At 34.7% G+C, this 20,487-nt stretch overlaps 2 protein-coding genes across 4 annotated transcripts; one reads left to right on the forward strand and one right to left on the reverse strand.

Annotated features, from left to right (window-relative positions):
- Positions 1-1,696: 1,696 nt before the first annotated feature.
- ilys-5 (lysozyme) lies at positions 1,697-5,047 on the reverse strand (the record flags this gene model as incomplete). 3 transcript variants are annotated; one of them, NM_001029423.8, is made up of 5 exons in its annotated part: positions 1,697-1,854; positions 2,552-2,608; positions 3,347-3,463; positions 4,206-4,318; positions 4,951-5,047. In NM_001029423.8, 5 exons carry the CDS (start codon positions 4,982-4,984, stop codon positions 1,756-1,758), a joined length of 420 nt encoding a protein of 139 aa, NP_001024594.1. The 3 variants fall into 3 exon arrangements, 2 of the variants coding, with proteins under 2 accessions (NP_001024594.1, NP_001300339.1); NR_132543.1 differs by having other exon boundaries at positions 1,756-1,854; positions 3,347-4,318; positions 4,951-4,984; NM_001313410.4 differs by lacking the exon at positions 4,951-5,047 and having other exon boundaries at positions 1,756-1,854; positions 4,206-4,277.
- Positions 5,048-11,198: 6,151 nt separating this feature from the next.
- Positions 11,199-12,190, forward strand: T14E8.2 (uncharacterized protein; the record flags this gene model as incomplete). The annotated part of the gene is made up of 4 exons (NM_076702.3): positions 11,199-11,270; positions 11,383-11,485; positions 11,558-11,730; positions 11,801-12,190. The coding sequence occupies exons 1-4, from the start codon at positions 11,202-11,204 to the stop codon at positions 12,188-12,190; spliced, it is 735 nt and encodes a 244-aa protein (NP_509103.2). The 5' UTR covers positions 11,199-11,201.
- Between the last annotated feature and the right edge of the window lie 8,297 nt (positions 12,191-20,487).

Raw genomic sequence — 20,487 nt, forward strand, 5'->3', positions numbered from 1 at the left:
TTCTATCGTTTCGCGTATACAAGTCGTCTTATTACTATTTTTGTTTTTGGTTTTTTCGTACAGATTTGTACGTCTGTAAAAAATCAATTTTACACAAAAGCCCCCCCTAACGCGGCTCAAATTCTAAATCTAGGTAAAAAAATGTACACATAATTAAAAAAAATCCATATCGAATTCCATAAGACGTTCTTATCAAGAGTAGGGAACTTTTTTATAACTTACAACAATTTCAAGTAAACAAATTTTTAATTTCTTTTCGTAATTTTTGTTGGTCACATGCTACAGGACCACGCTCAGTGGTGCCCTGAAATGATGCAATTTTTTCACGTGCCAATAAAAATCTTGCTCAGAGTCAGAGCAAGAAAAACCAGCGGCAAAGAGATGATATCAATTGAGAACAAAATAGAGAAAAGTAAGAAAAATTAAGTGTTTTTTTTTTCAGTTAATATGTGTTCTGAAGTTTTTCCTTGTTTCACAGTCACTTGTTAGCTGTCTGGATATTCTCACGAGGTGTCGTTTGTTTTGTCTGACCACCTGTTTGGATACGATAGATAATCAAAAAGCATCACTTTATAACTTTTAAAAATCTTTGGTTTTTTTACTTTATTCAGACAAGTTTTGAACTTATCAAGTTAATTAAGTTAATTTTCGGTACTTTTCCGATTTCTGCCCCCCCAAAATGTTTCGATATTTTCATTAATGAAACGTGAACTTTTTTGTAATTTCAGGCTTAGTATTGTTTTTTCTAAGCCTAAAAATTTGAAATAGTATTAAAATAAACATTCACGTGTGAATTTAAATTGAAATATTGAGTAAAACATATTTTGGGGGGCAAAAATCGGAAAAGTACCTAATTTTCTTCCAAATTTTGAAGTGAAAACATTTTTTTTAACATATGTTGAATACTCAATCTAAAAAATAGGTTATTAACAACAGATAAAAAAGTTAACTTCCTTAAACTTTTCATCCTCGGGAGACTAAATATTTTATCACGAATGATCAGTTTTCTTCTTTCTGCTCTGTTTTGAAAAGTTTGCTGGTAATCTGAAAATGATATTTTTCCCAACTTCTGTCTTGAGCTCAACTTGAGAACGAAAAAGACCAACTTTGTTTTTAAGCCTGAAATAGAAATGTGGAAACACCGAGATAAAGTTGCTACCTACACCCGTTATGATCCTCACAGAAATCTTGTGATCTTTAATTTTCCGGTTGCGTAGGTTTTAAAATCAAGTTTTCAAAACATCTCAGGTCTGCGAACAACAGTTCCTATCACTTCATAATGTACTTTGTTGACAATTCGAGATTATCATTTAATATCATTCGAGCTGTTCGTTCCGCAACCTTTTCGTGCAAATCCATCTCACGATTATTTTAATCCGAAAGTATCGTAAACATCATGCATCATCGAGCAGACAAATTGAAAGCCTTGTTTATTCTCACCAGAGGCAAAAAGAATATAAAACTAGATCATAAAACGGGTCAACTTATTTTAAGATACAACCTATGACATAGATGGTGGTCTACTTAGACCTTTACAAATTTAGAAAACGATATGCTTGTTCTCATAAATTGTTCACTCTGACATCATTTTAAACCCACTGACCTCTTCGCCTACTCAATTATTTTTCAAAACGTTCGCATTTTTTCGCAACCTATGTTTTGAAAAGCTTATAAACAAGTTTGATATCCTTTCTACTTTGATTTTAAATAAGCTTTATTGATTCATATATATTCTTATTTTGATAAAATTGAAAATTAAGAGCATCCACAGCAGCTTTTAACTCCGTTCCAGTAAGCCAAGGTGTTGGCGTTGTGGCATCCACGTGGTCCTCCGTTGTGGTTACGGGACATGATCTGAAATTGAATGGATTGCCATTTGCTTGATTGAAATCTAAGGTCTTTTGTCCTAACTTGAACAAAACAACATACTTCTGAAAATGCTACGTAGTTTTCTGATTGTTAGTCCCACTATTATCAATTGTCAAATACACATGTCCACTCAATGAAATGATGTTAAAAAACTGCTCAAGTGTGACCAAAATGATTAAAAGATAAAGAATCGAGAAAAAATTGTAGTGTTTCTGTCGTCAGAATTTTCCAAAAATTGTCAGGAAGTATATGTACATTTTTTGGTGGAATACTACTTGGATGCTCTAGACATTTCTACGTCAGACCTGTTCAGGTCTGCAATAATTTCTCTATTCCAGAGGGTCGTTTCACCTACCTAGTGACTATGGCATATTAATGTTTTCCCCTGCTACCCAAAATAGAAATGTTCGACATTTAATTTTCAACCTCTTATAGTTAGTTGCGTAGTAGCATTCTTGCTCTAAATAAAAAACTCTGACCCCTTTTTCGCGGAAATTTTTGTATCTTTCCTAAAACTTCGCATCACTTTATGAAATATTTTGTTTCCTTCTGATCAATTCAAAAATCAAAATCGGGGGGCAACCTCCTCCAAACTACCAGACACTCGAAAACTTTAAATTGTATTTCATCTACACAATTTGAAAGTGCCCAGAGCAAAACAACAACTGCGTAGGCGACTCACCTGGCAAGCTCCCATTCCAAGTCCATTGCACTGAGACTTGTAGCGGTTGTAGTAGTTCTGAAATTATTTCAAAATGCTTGTATAACATGTAGATTTTAAAATTTTAGATTTCCTCTTTTGTATATGTGATTTTTGACGTATTCAATAAATTTTGTGAAGAGTGCAAACATTCATTCCGTATTAGAGTTCTTTAACCTCTTTTCAAGCCGTCATAATCTTTCTTTGCTACTTTTTATGGCGTGGTAAGCACGTTGTTAGCGGGGTGTTGATAACAATAAGTACTTATTGTCTTTGATGTCGTTAACGTCGCCACCGCTATAGCCATACATAGAAGCTAACAATGACGTTTTTTGCTGGGCTCGTTTGCTATGTGTGCATTTTTGTTTACAGGTTAATTCTGTGATTTTTGACATTATCTCGCAACTTATTTTGAGCTAGTTCCTTTTTTTCTAGTTCCGCCGTTGAAATTGCAGAAAAGTTACTCATCGCAGTATTGTCTACATGACGTTTAAATTAATTTGCCTCAATTAGCGGCAGATAGTAGAAATTTGAGTTCTCAGGTGGGCGATCCACGTAATTCGTACACTAAATTTAGTCGCGAAGTTTTTAATTTTGAGAATGATATGACGAGATTCCCAAAGGATAGAATTGCTTCCATGACTGAAATAAGCCGCAGTCTATCCGGAATTTTGCGATTTAAGGATGAAAAGTTGCACCCACTCAACACCCGTTTTCCCAAAATAAGAATTTTGATGATTTTTTTTGCATGTATCCTGTTGCTAAATCTGCACGTACCTCGACGCAAGTGGTAGCGCAGTTAAGATCATCAGCACATCTCTTCCAGGCAGCTTCAGTAGTCTCTCCAGCCTTCTTTGTTGGTTGTCCGCAGTCTTCATAGTATCCAATCTTGATCTAAAAGAAACATATTATATTTTTATTCTTTACTTTTTATAGTTGGGTCTTGGTACATTTAAAATTAAAAAAAACTGGAATACATAGAGTAGAGTTCAATTTTTGTATATCCTTGTTGTTGTTCCATACAATTTCCTTGTCTACATGGTTTTGAAAGTTTTCATTTCTAGTATGCCTTTTATCTTCTTAGCTTCAATGCAAAAGTTCCCCTATACAAAAATCAATCCCGTTTTAACATTTTCAAAGCATTTCCTGTCCATTTCCTCGGGAAAGTACGCATTTGCTCTTTTGTGGTTTTTTTGTTTTAGCAATTTAAAACATCGTTTCTTGTTATACATTTTTATCGAAAAAACTCAAAATTAAAATTCAACGCGATTTATTTTACCATACTGATTAGGAACTTCCGATTCGCTTGAGAAGAGATATGTGAAAAATATGGGGGCTGTGGTCCGATGAACCGTTTCAATTATGCTAGATTTTCATTAAAGAAATATCTGTTCAATGAGGCATAACAAACATTTCGTGCCGATTTCAAAAACCATCAATTAATGAAGACATGAAAGATGAGCTTTTGAATTTCACGTATTTTTCTGAAGTGTTATTGTTTCCTTATTTAAATGGCAAAACAATAAACAGGCAACCGAACATCTTGTATGGTTTCATGACAAAATTGAAAACGTGTTCTGATATTCTGCTATTTCCATTTCTAGATTCACATATTCCCTAGTTGATCTTGATTTACCTGATAGTATCCGCAGGAGAGGGATCCAACGTCCATGTGGCAACCGATTGGTTTGCATCCTGACTCTCTCATGCAGATGCAGTGGAGGCAGTCGGCGGAAACGTACGCAATAGCTGAAATACCGTAATCACGAAATAGTTCTATTCGCTGTCTCTGCCTTTTTTTAAAGTTTCAATTTATTTTTATTTTTCTCCTATTTCTTCGATCTATAATTGTTGTTACTTTTCCCTATTGTTTTTTACAAATGTGAAACACATATTTAGCTTTCAAAACGTGCTATTAGCTGTAAACCTATAATCAGATGTCCCGTGAGCCGAGAAATGATTTGAGCTAATATTAAGCGAACTTTCATCCGATAAAATTTTATAAACAAGCAAACAACAACAAGAGTTAACACTAAATATGGGAGTAGTTGAGTCTAGATTAATCTTTGGTTAGCCGATATTAAACTTTAAATGACGTTTCATTCTTTGTTTTTAAAAGAAGATATTACCAGCCTTATGGAAATTAAAAATTTCTCTAGTTTTGTTTTAATTGATTGAACGCATCAGTGTTCAGACTTATCGAAACATTTTCAACTGATAACTAAAAAAAAAAGAAAATGTAAACATTGAAATTAAATTAGCACCTTAAAAATCCAATTTCATGTTGGTTTTGATCTAATTCTTTTGAGCTGGTGATTTACTAGATCTTATACAATTTTGCTGTTCACTGAAACCAGTTTTAATTTTGTTATCACACTCACCGACAGAAAGGAGCAGAAGCGATTTGACAAACATATCGGCTGATGGACAAGCTGTCTGAGTTTGCTAACTTTTGGACTCTCTTTTATATCAACTTACACGTGCCTTTGATCACAATTCCTTATCTCAAAACCCGGTAATTCCTACGTAAGCACCTGTACCGAAGACTGTCAGAGGCGGAGTTACAGCTCTGTGATCGCAGAGCGAAAGAGCAATTGATGCCACTTTCAATGCCAATCAAAGTGTGGCATGGATAGTTCTAGAAAAACGTATATCCTTCCCCAGAAAACCAACACAATGCAACAAATCAGAAATCTTGTGATTATTGAAATGGACTGCAATTTTCCGTGAAAGGATACACCTCTGTTGCTAATCTTATAATCCAATCTTCGGGTCAAAAAGAACGCGGCTTCCTAATATACTTTTGATTGGTGGGGGTGGACGAGGAAATACTCTGAAATAGGATCAAGATTATATTTATTTGTGTCTTTGACCATTTTTTTTGTTATTCAAATTTCAATGAGGTAATATTTAGATTTTCGTATTTATGTGATGATGTTTTTTTCTTATAAAGTTCCATTAAAAATAATATTGAGCTAATTTTTGAACCGACGTTTTTCAGTTCCCCAGATACATCTCGAACCAGCATTCTTTTCACAAAACAAGCGTGTTTTTCTCTTTTAACACAAAGATTATTTGTAAAAACCCTAACTACGATCAGGTAGTAGGTAAATTTTTCTAATGAGTAAGCTTTAGTTTCCGGCTCAACAACTTTGTGCAAGGGTTAAGTCATGTGAAACTGAAAAAAAACTCATTCAAGCTTGATTATTTTCACTAAAATGTTAAAAGGACAATTCAAGTACAAGTAGAATAATCTAAACAAAAACCAAAACAGTAAACAATCAAACATCGAACAATTCAATTTTTATTCATTTTATAATAATGTTTTTGAATACGGACGGTTTTTGTAAATTCAATTGACCGTGAATTCCGTAACGACGGGAGCTTTAGGAAATTTCATTCAATACAAGTATATCACTCACTAATGAGTGAATAGACAGTAAATCCAAGCAGTTACGACGTTCACGCGGATTTACCTTAGTTTACACACTGAATCCTCGTTCCGCATTGCTCTCTTCAGTAGTGCAGTCTGTTTTGTCATAATTCATTCATTATGTGTGACGACGTCATTTGAGAGCCTGAATTGGAATAATCGTGACTAAAAACGCAACAAAACCACTTGGTTGTCGCATCAATTATCCAGTCTAGAACTTTGCCACAAGTTTTTACTTTTCGATCTTCATTGTTACATTTTAGACGCTTTTATGGAGAATTGTTTTCTTTTGTCATGCTCTTCCAGCAAACCAAACTAGGTGCGTATTTCCTTGTCTACAGTTTGTGCTATCAAATAATGAAACACAAACCGTTTTTGTTATAATATGATCTGTAAATAGTGCGATCGGCATGGTTTCGCCTCGTTAAGACTTTTCGGAAACGAATGAACATTATCAGTTGATATCAAAAATTGCTCCGATTCCATCGCAATTTGGTTTTGCTTCATAGACATGGGTGTGCTGGGAGATTGGAAGAAGCGGCAGAGAAAATTGAAATTCAAGACCAATTTCCTTCGTGCAAACCATTCTGATAAGTATGTACCAAGTAGTTTCTAAAAACTCTTCTTTAGTTCCGTAAAAATCATAAAATGTGTGGTAACATGTGACTTTATACATAGACTGTTACATTGGTTATAGTAGGAATGTTCTGAATTGGTCGGACGCTTCACACACTTAAATGAAAATTATCTTGTTTGATTATTCAACACAATAACAAAAAGATAACAAGGGAATGATAATATTTTTATCTAATAAAAACAAACTTACTCCCAGAAGCGCATGTTTTTATATAAAGACAGGAAGGAATCGAAAGCTGAAGACTCAGTTGAGAACAAACTCTATTTAGTATTCTAAGTGAAGCTTGGACTAGTAGAAAATGTTTCACATACCGGACCAGGAAATTGTACTTGAACAGCAGATGTTCGAAATTGTGTTCTTAGAACTCGCATTTTAAGTTCGGAAATTGTGAACAGAGATTCCACGTTCTCTGTTAATTATTATTTTCATCGAAAAAAGGCCTTTCTTATAATCAACGAAAGTCTCGAATCTTTGGTGTCATTCGAAAACAAACTATTACCGCCGGCGAGCTTTTGAGCTGCTCTAACTTCCACTGAGCTAGTTCCTCCTTCTTAGCCACGTGTTTGAATTTGAACGTTTCCATCTTTTCAACGTCCCACTTTTCAATTTGTTGTAGTTGTTTTTGAGATCCGTTACAAACAAAGAATTCAAGAACTAAGAATTTTGACCCATGTTGTGATGTGATATGGCCAAATAAAGCGTAATGATGAGTGTGAAAAAACACATGTCGTTTGCTTTTTACGCTTCAATTTAACTTATTGTGCTGATAAAACCCATTGAAACAAAGCACTGGGTAAGAATATAGTTACGACGTAAATCGGATTCGTCCGCGCTGAATGAATTGTCAGAATCAATCACCGTTAATGTCAATACAACGTCATACTTATGTTATAGTGCTTGATTGCTAAATCTACTTTGACAATGAATAAGTACGTAATGTGATGAATAAGTAACTGAAACGTAACTGAAAACATTTTATAGTCAACCTTGCAGAACGTATATACGAATATCTATTTTGAACCCGCGACTATTTTAGCTATTCTTGCATCCGTCTGATTGTTTTTTTGCGATAGTGATAACCAAATTGTCAGTACATGAAGTTCTAAGAACTGAGTCATCAATTGACAACAAGCAAACATCCGATTTGCTTCAGGATGTACTTCAACTATATCCTTCTGCCTTCCAACCAACGCACTCTTTTCAAGTTCTCCTCTCTTCGTTTTTAATTTGTAATTGGATTGGAAAGAGATTATTATCCGATTAGACTTTCAGTCTTGTTAGTTGCAACCTTTTGAAAAATCCAAACTGGTCTCTAATCTATCTTGCGCTGATTTGACTTCCTCTCCAAAGAGAGTTAGTAATAGTTAGGCGTTGAATGAAATAAAATGAAAAGGGAGTAGAACCGCGGGAAGACAAACATGATTTTAAATCTCTAAAGTAATACTTTAACCCTATCATATTATCTTTTTCTTAAATTCAATTCTCGAATTTCCATTATCCCGTGTCGCTTTTTTCATAGTAACAAACGAGTTGTGTACGCCTGGTAGCCGAAAAACACTGGATATAACCTGATAACACTTCTTCCGTACCCAACTTTATATCTCGTCACTTTAATTAGGCATATTTTCCAAATCCCAATTCCCGGAAGGCGCAATTTTTTGGTACCCGTTGCCTTAGGTCTCTCACCCACACACGCTGCAAATGGAGATGTTCCGGTTCGAATTAAAAATCAAATAATTTGAACAGCACGGGACTGCTTTTTACGTCACAATATAGTTTATCATATAAAAAACATGCGGTTTTATTATTCAAATTTCCCCTTGCTTTTGTAAAGTTTCCATTTTCAATTTGCCCCATTCATAATCTAATTCTGACATTTACGTAACAATGACTACATTTTAATACCGAATTCCTAGAGTTCACACCTACTCGGTGACCTACGTAGTACATCGAATTCGGAACCATTCTGGGATTTCTAATCCCTTATGAAAACAAAGGCAACAACTGCCTTCCTTTCAACGGTGACTATGATGTTTAAAAATAAATTAAAAGAAGAAACCCTGAAATGGTGTAACACTTTAACACTTTCCAAGTACTTCGGTGTCATCACAAAAGATGATTACGTTGCACTGCAATCTGGGTAAAAAAAGTAAATGAATATATTCATTTTCCAAGGAGCAAAGTACGTCACAAATCAGTGACCCACTCAATTCATCTTTTTTTGCGATTAAGCTCGTAGTTTTTTGGAAGGAAAAGAGGAGAGCGATTTACGGATTGAAGGTTGAAATGTGCTGCATCTTTAGAGACTGAGCAGGAAAAATTAATGAGATACATCTTTGACATAACTTCCACCCTCTACCACCTACAAGATGGGTAAAAATATATGCATGAGTCTCTGATGCAATCCATGATCTAGTTGAATATTCAACATCTCCAAAAAAGAACAAGATCAAACAATTTCAGAGTCATTTTTTTATCTACACAAACAAACATTGATAGACTAAACAATCAAACAGTGTCCAATAATGCTAAAGTCTTATAATTTTCACTGTAAGATCATTCCGATCAATTATAGTAAAAGGGACCAAAATACCTTACGACTCTTAAGCTCTCATTAGAAGCATCATAAAATTGGATTACTCATAGACTTCAGACCAGAACGGGTTTTACTACTTCTTCAAAGATCTGCAAGAAAATTGGAACTAAGTAAGTAACAAACTCTTGAAAACGTCACCACTTCCAAAACATGTTTCCACTAACTTATATGTAGTGTTAGTACAACTGTTAAAATTTTTCAGTTACGATCAACTCACTTCAGTAAACTCTTTACACTAAACACTTGGCATTTATTCCAGACGATTTCTTTGCGTCTCCCCTCTTTTTTAGCCTGTTTTGGTTTTCTGTTTCTGTTTCCGTTAGCCCCCCCCCCCCCTCCTAGCATATCTTCAGACTTCATTCATTGAAAAATGGGCGGGATATGAGTTTTAGATTTATAAACATGCCATCTCTCCCGTGGTGGTTTAAGTTTTTTGTTGGTTTGACTGCATCTCATTAGAGACCTGTAGCTTGTTGTTGTTTGGATCTCGGGATATAGAAGACTTACGCTGCTTTTAATTCCAGATTTCCTTCCCCAAATCCTTATTTTCTTGACCTTACTCTTGATTTTTGGCTTTTCTAGTCCTACCGTAGGGCAAGTAGTAAACATATAAAGCCCTTTCTTGTCAAAATCTGTTCTCAATCCCTTTTCCTTCATTCCAATCATCCCCACCCATGTACAAGCTTCTTCCTCGATCAAATTTCAAATTTCAATTTTTACTATTCTTACTATTATTGAAACCTCACAAAAACAGGATTAAAAGTTATAAAGCAGGCAGAAACAAATATAGAAAAAGAAACATACACACATGCAGAGCCTCGAAGATAAACTCTCAAGTCCTTTTGTACTATGCGAATCACAACAAACAAAAATCACACGAGGCTACGACGTGCTGTGTTTGTGTTGCAGGAGATTAAAATATGTCATTGTACTAATTCGTAAATTGATAAATCTTCACTTCTCGGCGAGCTCGCGTGATCGAATCTCGAATCCTGTGTTTTTTGATGTTTCGGAATCCCGGTATTTGCGTTCATTTTACATACTTCCACGATGCCTTTTTTTTCCACTTCTTGATAAAAAAAATTATATGGTACACTCTTCTTTTTTTAATGTTATTGACTACGTACAACTAGAAAACGTAAAAGTGCTTGTAACGATCATATTAATAAAGCGAACAATTACATTTCTCTCTAAATCCGATGGATTGGGCTGATCAGTACACCAATTAGGCATATCTCTCCCACTTGCTACAATCTCCCTCGTTTCATTTTATTGTTTGTCGTATTTTTTTGTCGTACAACTCTTATAACTATAAAGTGAGGTGATTGCAATCTGCAGCAGGGCGGATCAATCTCCATTCGTAGTAATTGAAATGGAATCTCAGAATCTTAGATCCTGTCTCAAACTACAGCTCCTTAATCCTTGTGACACCAAAAAAGTTGTAATTCTCTTCCAAACCTCCCTCCGCCCTCCCCTTCATCTCCTCCTACTTCGAAGCCCTTTGATTTTCAAATTCGTTACGTTCAACTACGCGTTCTTGTAGCTTTGCAGAAAATTTTCGTATTAGTTCAGTCTTCTTTTCTCCAGAGCTTCATCTACCACCCACTTTTTTTCTAATTCTCAACTCAGTATAATCCGCACGAGAGTAGTAATAGTATTAGTAGCGCAACCCGAAACCCGCGATTACATTAGATTACATGTATTTTATAGAGCATTTTGTTCTGCTAACCACCCATTCAATTCCTAAAACTCTTTTCTGTTCCTCCAGTCTAATTGTTTAAACGTTCGTCACTTCTTTGAAACATAGCGATTTTGATTGGAACAAAGTTTGTTGTTTCCAGCTAGTTATTTTTATATCTAAAAACTATTCTGTTGATCATTGAATCTTATTGTCTCGCCGCACTTTCATTAAAGGCTTACTGTATTTATTTATAAATATTTTATAATTTTTTTCTCGTATTTCAGAATGCGCCGCTGGTTCTCAGTGATACTACTTCCCTTTCTTGTTAAGATTATTTTGGCTCAGGAACTGGAGGTAAGTACAAAAAGCCTTTATTTATATGTTGTGCTTCTTGGTATTCTAGACTTGATTACATTTTTTTCTCTTCCCATTTCATTATTCTAACATCACACATTCTCATTTTCAGGAAAAGAACTCATTAACACGACCCATCCATCCGAGGCGACACAAAAGAGCCGAACAAGTCCGTCCGCCACTGTTATCTACAAGCCCTTTTATGTTATGGAAAAGTAAGGATTAATTTATTTTCAAGAAAGTACCGAGAACTGGAAAAAAGGATCTAAACACAAGTTTTGTTCCAGATGATCCAAAATGCATGATTCCTGGACGTGATATGATGGCATGTCCCAAGAAAGACCCGAACGACCCTCTGGAAAAGTTGGTCTGCATTGAACCGTCGGCGCTCTGTGACGATCACAGAGATTGCCATGGCGCAGAAGACGAAGATCCTCACTTTTGCATGTTCAAAAAACTGGTAAGTTTGTAACTGCGCCCAACTCCGACTACAAAATAATTATCCTGTTTACTCATATTGTTGTTTTTAGGAAGATGCAGCGATGAGACGAGTTCAAGCGGAGATTCTTGTGCTAGTTCAAAACAACCGCAAGTTGCAACCCGGAGTTGTTGTTCATATTCCCGATAAGCCTGACACAGGAATAGTAGAACCGTTGCGTCCTGGAGTGTTCAAAGTGGAAGGATTGGGACCACTTGCAAAATCGAAAATGTATATGAATGAGAAGGACGATGACGATGTGAATAAGAGTGTAGAAGAAAGCGATGAGGAGGAAGAAAATCAGGAATCAGAAGAGCAAGAAGACAATGATAAAGCTGAAAAAGAAGAGGAACGGCGAAGGCAGGAGGAGGCAGCTAGGCAACATTCAAAGAGAAGGCGAACGTTAAGGCACTTGTTACAGTTGAAAGCATCGTACTTATAACTGATTTCGAATTAATAGGTTTTAACGGGGTGTTCTAGCTACCTTTTTATCATTTCAACTGTGATTTTTACTTAGGCATTTTTCAAATTCATGTTTCTCAAGTTATACTTACTGCCTTCATTTTTCTTCTACCTTCAAACATTGAACTTAATATCGGAGACATGTGTCTTACGTGGATTTCAAGATTTCACCCGCTGCTTGCTTTCTGGCCCCCTTCACTTCTTTCTCATAATCAATGGCAAAGTTTTTGATTTTTTGCCAAACAACAATTACGAGTAATATTTTCCTAATTTATTTTAATGTTTCATATCAGTCTTTATTTTTTCATATTTTTGTAGTATGTATAGAACTCAGATTTGCATAGAATTTTGAGCTTTTCGTATGTATTAATATAATTAGATAGATTTCCACTTTTTTTCCCATACTCATGATTTCTCAGACCCCGGGTTCCATTCAGATTTCTTTACAACGATCTAACTTATCACTAGATTCTCGTGTCACAATTGTACTTTAAAAATCTCAATCATTCCATCCCACACGTACAATCTCATTTTACCATGATTTCAAAGATCTCTCTGTAAGAAATGTTCTCCCTCTCACGATATGTGGCCAGTGTGCAGTTCTGCCAATTTTACGTGTATATGTTGTTTTTTTCATGTGTATTTCTGAAAAATGTATTCTCAACAAAGAATTCATACAAATCTAAATTGGAATTTTGTGTTTTTGATTTCAGTTGCTCTGCCAACATTCAACAAGTATAATACAAAATCAAAGTAAAAAGCACTTTTTTGCGTAGGTTATCCATCAATGTAGTCTGGACAATGACGACGCGTCATATAATGTCTGGATGTTTGCGGAGGGTTATTTTAGAAAATGCTCCTGAATATAGGCTTATTTTTAACAAAACATGGGTAATTGTTTCAAAGATCTCGCCAGCATTGAGGAAAACTTCAATTAAAGAATTAAATCAAATATATATAATCATCATATTCTTCGTTCGCGGAACAAAAGTGAACAACATTTTTATTAGTAATACATTAATATTTTGAGGAATCACAATTTCTAGGAACAAAAAATCAAGATTCCAAATCGGGATTAAGTTTTTTCTGTGTAATTCGAGGCGATTTTTAAATAGAACATGACTTATTAAAACTTTTTTTTTCATTTTCTGATCTGCCTTCTCTTTGAGACACCTTCTAGCAGAGATTAGAAAACAAAGTTGAACGAATATTGAAGATCTGTTAGCAAATAAAATGTTAAGCCACTGCTGAAAAATAGAGAAGCATAGACACAAGGAAAAGCTTTAACGAATTTGAAGAAAATAAATGTTTCAGACATTTGACCGTTAATGAGCACATGGGTATCTAGTCTCGCAGTTTTTTCTCCCAAAACGTTCGGTCACAATGCAGAAAAATGACTAATGCCTATAATTCATATTCATTGGTTGAACCTTTGTTTTTGAATTGACTGGACATCCGGAACATTAGTCCAACTGGTGTTTGTTATTGAATCCACTCTACCGTTCGAAGATCTGTTTTGATGAGGGTCAGCAGCTTATAATATTTGAAAGAAAACATCTAAATCTAGACAAATTAGCCCTTGTTTGAGATCTTTGAAATTCGGGTTTAAACGTGGAATCGTGGAATCGTGGAACCGTGGAACCAATAAGCGTAAATCAATTTTAAATGTCAGGTTTCAATTTATGACGATTATTGAAAAGCAAAACAGGGGCTGCCTCCTCCTTCATAATGCCTGTGTTTGGAAGCAAAATTCAAATGCAATACGAATTTCGTGATTTGTTTTGTGTTTTCATTTTGCTGTTATCATTTGAAGGGATTCTGTACAATCTGATTAATTAGTACTGGATCAGAACTAGAGACGATCAGAAACGGATCAGTCGCCCAATCCTATCAAATTATAAAAAAGCATAGGTGTGGTCAATGGTTTCGACTGCCTAGCTTTGCAATTTGTTTACACTAAACGAACGCTAAAGTGCATTCCGGATTTTGGAGAATCACGTAAGCACTCCGGTAACTAGTTTTCTTGCATCGTCATTACGGGATTTTGGACTGATTTACAAAATTGTAGGCATTGCCTACGTAATTTTCTGGCACAAACCTCGCTTTTTTAAAAACGATGAAAACAATAGCTTGCACGTGCCAAACTCTCGTGGATTTTAAGATGGATTTTAAGATGGATTTCTAGAAGTTTGTATTTCGACTTTTGATACATCAGATATATTTAGACTTCAGGTTTTGAATAACTAGGGGCTTGGAAAATGAGAGGTTAGTCGCGAAGTCTAAAGCTGAAATATCAGACAAACTTAAATTTGAAGCAGTCTAATTATGGTGCGGGTGGGCAGAACGTTTGAAGAAACGAAAAAAAAATTTACGCCAGAATGCAAAATTGAGGTGAGGAGGCCGGCGTCAGGTTTCAGGCAGACATCAGGCACATCTGGCAATTGTGAACACCACGTTTGCGACAAATTGAAATGTTGTTCTGGTTGATGAAAATGTTCTAGTTGTCGTTGTTTGTAGAAAAGAGTAAGAAACTTTAACAGTTTCCAACACAAATTTTTAATAAATATTCCAAATTTTCACATAGTTTTGAACGGTTTTATTATGAATTTTGTCATAGATGACTGACCATAGACCACATATAAAGTTTGTCGTTTTAATGCTAAACCTATAAGTAGGTTTTCAAAAAACAGACGCAAATCTGATTTGTGTCATAAGATACACTCCTAAATGATGCACAGTACGTTGATTTAAATTTATCACTTGCTATTTGAATAATCTTGATTTCTGAAGCAACAGTGTGATGTTTGTGTTGTTTTGACGAATGTTTTGTTGTATTTATTTACTTTATCGCTTTGACATTTAAATGTCATTTCTAAAACTTCTGAATCGGTTAACGATTATCCAGATCACAACAGCAAATCTCAAGCTCAAGAAGCTCAAGATCGAAGAACAAAGCCAACCACCGCCACATGTTTCATGGAGTTTCCTTCCGGTTTTTCTAAAAGTGCAAATTTTATTTTCGGATGCAACAAATAAACGCGTCGATGGACCGACAACGTGTTGCATGCCTAATCCGTTACAGCACTACGTTGCACAACAACGTGTCCACCAGATAACTGATAGAACGATTACGTAGAGTCCATTAGTCGGGTGCTTCTGCACCGCCCATTATAGCTGTTATAGCTAATTGTATCTAAAAATGGCAACCTACCGCAAAAGTATTAGTGTGATGTCAAAGAATGGGAAGAATAAGAAATTTGGGACTTTTCGGGAACGTTTTTTCAAGGGACATTCGATTTTTTAAAGCAACATTGTTCAAAAAACATTAGCACTTTCCAATTTCAAAAATTAAGATTCTTGAAAATTGATGTTCTGAATGAGCCATTCATTCAGATTTCAAATTTTGAGCAAAAATTGTGAGGTGTACAGTCAAAAAGTGTACTTTAGAAAAATCAAAGTGTCTGAACAAAGTATCCAAAAAAAATTTTACAATTCTTACTATTAGAGAATATATTTTTTAAACATCAAAATGTACAAATTAAATGCTATGCATTTATACTTTAAAAATTTCAAAATAATTCTTTTTTCTAGTATATCAATTTGGGCATATTGTAATTTTCAGATCACCTAAAATTCGCGTTCCGGAGCACAAAGAAAAGCCGAATTGGTACTTGTGTATTACATGCCCTCACTTTCACAGTATTTTTTTGAGTTAATAACAATGAAAACGTGTGCCACATTTTTTTCACTTTTAGGCTTAGAAAATAACTTCTAAGCTTGAAGGGGAAAAATGTAAATTGCGTTAATTGGAGAAATTAATGAAGATTTAATTAATTTTAAAATAAGGGCATATAATCCACAAGTACCGCCGAATGTGTCATCTATTAAATTCAACTTCAATTCGGTAAAGCAGACATCTCGTAGGCAAAATAATTAGGCAAAAAAATACGCAGTGCAGAGAAACGTTAAACCAAATCACATCGTTCTGATGTATTATACCAACAAAACTCCACAGCACAGCCAATTTGCAATATATTATACTTTGAAGTTATGCGTACATCGCAAATCAAGAGTAAATCCAGATTACTGAATCTAATCTTGTATTTTTGAAATCATATTGGCACCTTGTTAAAATACTTTATAATAGTCATGCTCAATTACATAAATTCTTGAATTCACATAAGGGCTGCTGTAGTTTCTGATTTGTGACCAAAAAACCACAAAATGAAGTATTAAAGTCTTGATGACATCGCGCTTTAATTTCAAAATGTGGAAATTTGATACCACAAAACCAAACGACATTGAGAGCGCCCACCCTTTCACGTTTTTCTACTTTGTTTGTGAAAAACTGTCAAAGTTGAATAGTCTCACTTTTTTCACTAGTTTTTCTTGCTTCCCAGAGTCTATAGATGAGCAAAAAACGTATGAAAAAAAACCTGGAAACGGAAGCAAACGTTTTTCGCTCGAATGAAACTTTCACAGCGAGACGGCATGTGCGGTATTATCGCATTCCATGTTTTAAACTTTCAAACGTTTTTTTTTCTTTTTCATTTTATTTACTCAATACTGACAAAACCGGCTGGTTCGATTGTTTTTTTGCACAGACAGCACCCTATTGTTGTGTTTTTCTTCCTCTTCCATTTACATCAGAAAGCGGAATTGGAATATGTACTCTCATTTCGCAATACTGAATTCAATTTCTGCAGCGGCACACTTACTTAATTCAGAACCAGATGACCACATGTGGTCCGCAAGCCTGTTTCTTGAATTAACTTCTTACAAGACCTTTTTCATACCTTTGCATTTTTTCTACCATGCATCTTTTCTTAAAATTATAATTTTCAGCTCGCAATTAAAAAAATATATTTTGGTTTCGATTATAATTTGGGTTTATTACTCACCAAAAAGTTTGTGCTTTTTTATCTGAAGGGGCAGCAATGGGGGTTACATACAAATACTCCAATAGGCAATGCATTTTAACTTTTTCGAATGAATCAAATCGCGAAAAACCGCAAAAAAACAGTATTTCAAAAGAGGACCAGCTAAAAATCTTACAACATTTTCTTGTAGCGGGTCGAATTTAATTGTTCCAGTGTCACTTAAAAATTTACTGTTATGCCAAAAAAAAGCAAAAGAAGATGAAAATTGAAGTCAACTGAACTTGAGAGAGGAGGCCAAATCATTTTTGGACATTTTTGACTATTTTAATATTCAAAACTAAATCAAAATGCTGACAAAGATATATAACGGTTGAAACTTACTCGTAGAATACACAAAAGCTATAATTTTAGCACAAAAACGAATAAACCGCTCGAACCATGCAGCATTAATCTTTTAATCTAAGTGATGTCACATTACAAAGTTTATTTAAAAAAATATATTTGCATCAATTTTCGATCTCTGATACTGCACTTTAATTGTTTATTGCTCTAACAAATGATGGAAACTAGACAGACAAGGATCAAGGAGTTTCTTTCATCATAGTTTATTAATCAAATGAAGCAGAACAAGCATAAACTATAATCTAGGATAAAAATGACCTACTTATGATAAAGGAATTCGAAAAAATTTTGAAACCATTTTTTGAGAGTATTTTTTGTGCTGGCAGTTTAAGAGTTTATTGCGGAAAACAATAAATCATTGCGGGGAATCGGAAAAACTGAAAGTTACAAAAAATTATCAATATTGTTTTCTTAAAGTTACAGTTCAATCAAAAACCAGCCACTTGTCACTTAAGCTCTCTTCTCTCAATTTCATAAGTAGCATATAGTCAAGAGTTCGTTCTTTATTATTTTGTGCGGGGAGAATCAAATGTGTCTGTGTCTCATTGACAATCCACACTCTACTTGCTGATTCCATGTGTGTACGTTTGCATTGATATTTTGGAAGGCAAATATGAAAGGTTATTCGGCCGTCTGCAATGTGGAAAAACTAGGCAAATGTATGTATCTCTTTCTTTCACCCATGCCATTTCTAGTCATGTTCGCCGTATTCACTTGAAATGCCGTTATTTTTATATTCGTTTAAATAATTTTTGAGTAGCTTTGATACAATCCTTCTTAATCAAAATTGCAATGTATCAAATGCAGAACTTGTGTGAAAAGTGAAAGTTGAAAATCGGAACTTTGAATTTTTTTAAATTTAAAATTACGTACAGTGATATTTAATCACTATGCTCCAGAATAAAAACCCGTACACAGTATATTTTTTGCTCGATGGCCAAAATGTCTCTGTCATTGAATTTCCATGGAAATGTCATTTTTTGAATGAGTGTCATAGTATTCAATTTCTTTTTTTTTATTCCAAGAAAGAAAATCATACACTTTCATATGTTTCAAAAAAACTCATAAACTAAAACAATATACAGATTAGTAGAATAATTACAAGAAACTATTTCAGCCCGCTTTGCCCATGTTTTATGTTACAACGAACTTTTCATTTCTGTTTTGATTAGAGCCCGATATTTTCCAAAGACCATAATAAAACGTTTATGTGTATCTATTTTGCAAAAATTAAAAAAAAAGGACTGATTGTTTTTTAAACAATCAGTCCTTCCGCGCAAACAAGTGACGTCATTTTCGACATTTTTGTTTATTCCAGCGTGCACAGATTGAGTTTTTGTAGTTTTCGGATTAGGAAATTACCATTTCTAAGCTTAAAAAGGGAAAATTGACATATTAAATCTTCACTCGACTCTACTGCTCATTTAAATTAACTTACGTAAAGAAATTTAAACTTGGAATGTTTAATGAAAAAACATTCAATAGAAGCTTTCAATAGTTGTTTATGAAAAATTTTACAATGGGTACATTTAGAAAAAGGGCTCATGAAATACAGGCACGCCAGTGAAGAATATATTGATTGCTAATTAGGTGTTTATTGAAATTGAATTGGTTATTTTATATTTTTATACTCAGAAATAGTTTTGTCCAAACCAGCTTAGAAATACAAAAGTTTCTAAATGTATTTTTTAACTAAAAAAATTAAATCTATACTTAAATTTTTATAATTCTATACAATTCAGTTTATTATTATCCATAATTGGTGCTAGTGTTTATTTACGTCACAAAATGTCTGTCCATGAGTGTTTTCACAATTTCATTAAAAACACACACAGCTTATTTTTACCCGCCGCGTTTCATTACTCGCTATGCGACCGGGCATGAATGTGTGAAAATGGTTGAACATGAAACCGGCGCCTAACATGATTATACGTCTCTCATGATTCGATCAATAAACGAACGCGACATTGCGTCGAAGGCCGGTCGGCCAAAAGATCTATTGCGTCTGTGTCTAGAAAGAAATAGCACTTGTTGTGCGTGCCCCCTCCTCGCCTTCTCCAATTCGGCCTCTCCCTCGACGTTTTGCTTTCTTTTTTTGTTCTTTCCCTCTCCTAGCTCTCACCAATCTAAACATTTAACCCCGCTCTCACGCACTAACCGTATTGAGCATTGTGTTCAAATGGCTGCTTTTGGGGTTCTTTGTCTTTCTTGTCAAATTATATTTCTTTCACTTTTTGACAACTTTTTATTTTGAAAATTGAACATCCTAATTTGGGTTTCCAGTTTCGCAAACTCATTACTATACTACAGTGCTGTATATCACACTGGCGGAGACTCAGATCAGAATGGTATTCTATCAAACGTCTTAGACATTCTCGCGTTCAAAACTTTTCTGACCTTAAAAAATATCAATACTATACAAATATTGACCCCTCATATTTGCGATCCACAGTTTTCCACATGTTTTCAAGTGCGATCCTCCAGTACAAAAAAAGACATAACGTTTATCAGTTGCGGTGACATCACCAGATTTATCAGACATTTTCACGCTCACACGCATTTCCAATCAGTTGCTATCTTTCACCTCATTTGTTCCAACAAAACGATTGTTAAAAAATCGTCATCGGAAATGGGTCGAATCAGTAGTAGTTGGCCAATGTTCCTGCCATGACTCACTTACCATCATTTATCGTCCCTCTCTTCATGATTATAATTCGTTTCTGTGTTTCTCTAGATCTCTCAATTTGTTTCCAACTCTACCTACCGACTTGCGTGAACTTAAGCCTCGCTGAATCATTCTACAACAAAAAAAGTTCCAGTAGTACCATTGATTGAAAATTTTCTTTAGAAGTGAAAAGTATGGTTTGTGGTTTTAAAGGGTGTTGGTGTTGAGTTGAACTTTTTTATAGAACTGATAAGCTCCACAACCATGTGATTTGCAAAATATTGATTACGAGCTTGAGGGGCTGTTTCTAGCTTTTTTCCCGTTTGTAGA

The sequence above is a fragment of the Caenorhabditis elegans genome, chromosome X (genome assembly GCF_000002985.6).
Source record: "Caenorhabditis elegans chromosome X".
Classification (NCBI taxonomy): domain Eukaryota; kingdom Metazoa; phylum Nematoda; class Chromadorea; order Rhabditida; family Rhabditidae; genus Caenorhabditis; species Caenorhabditis elegans.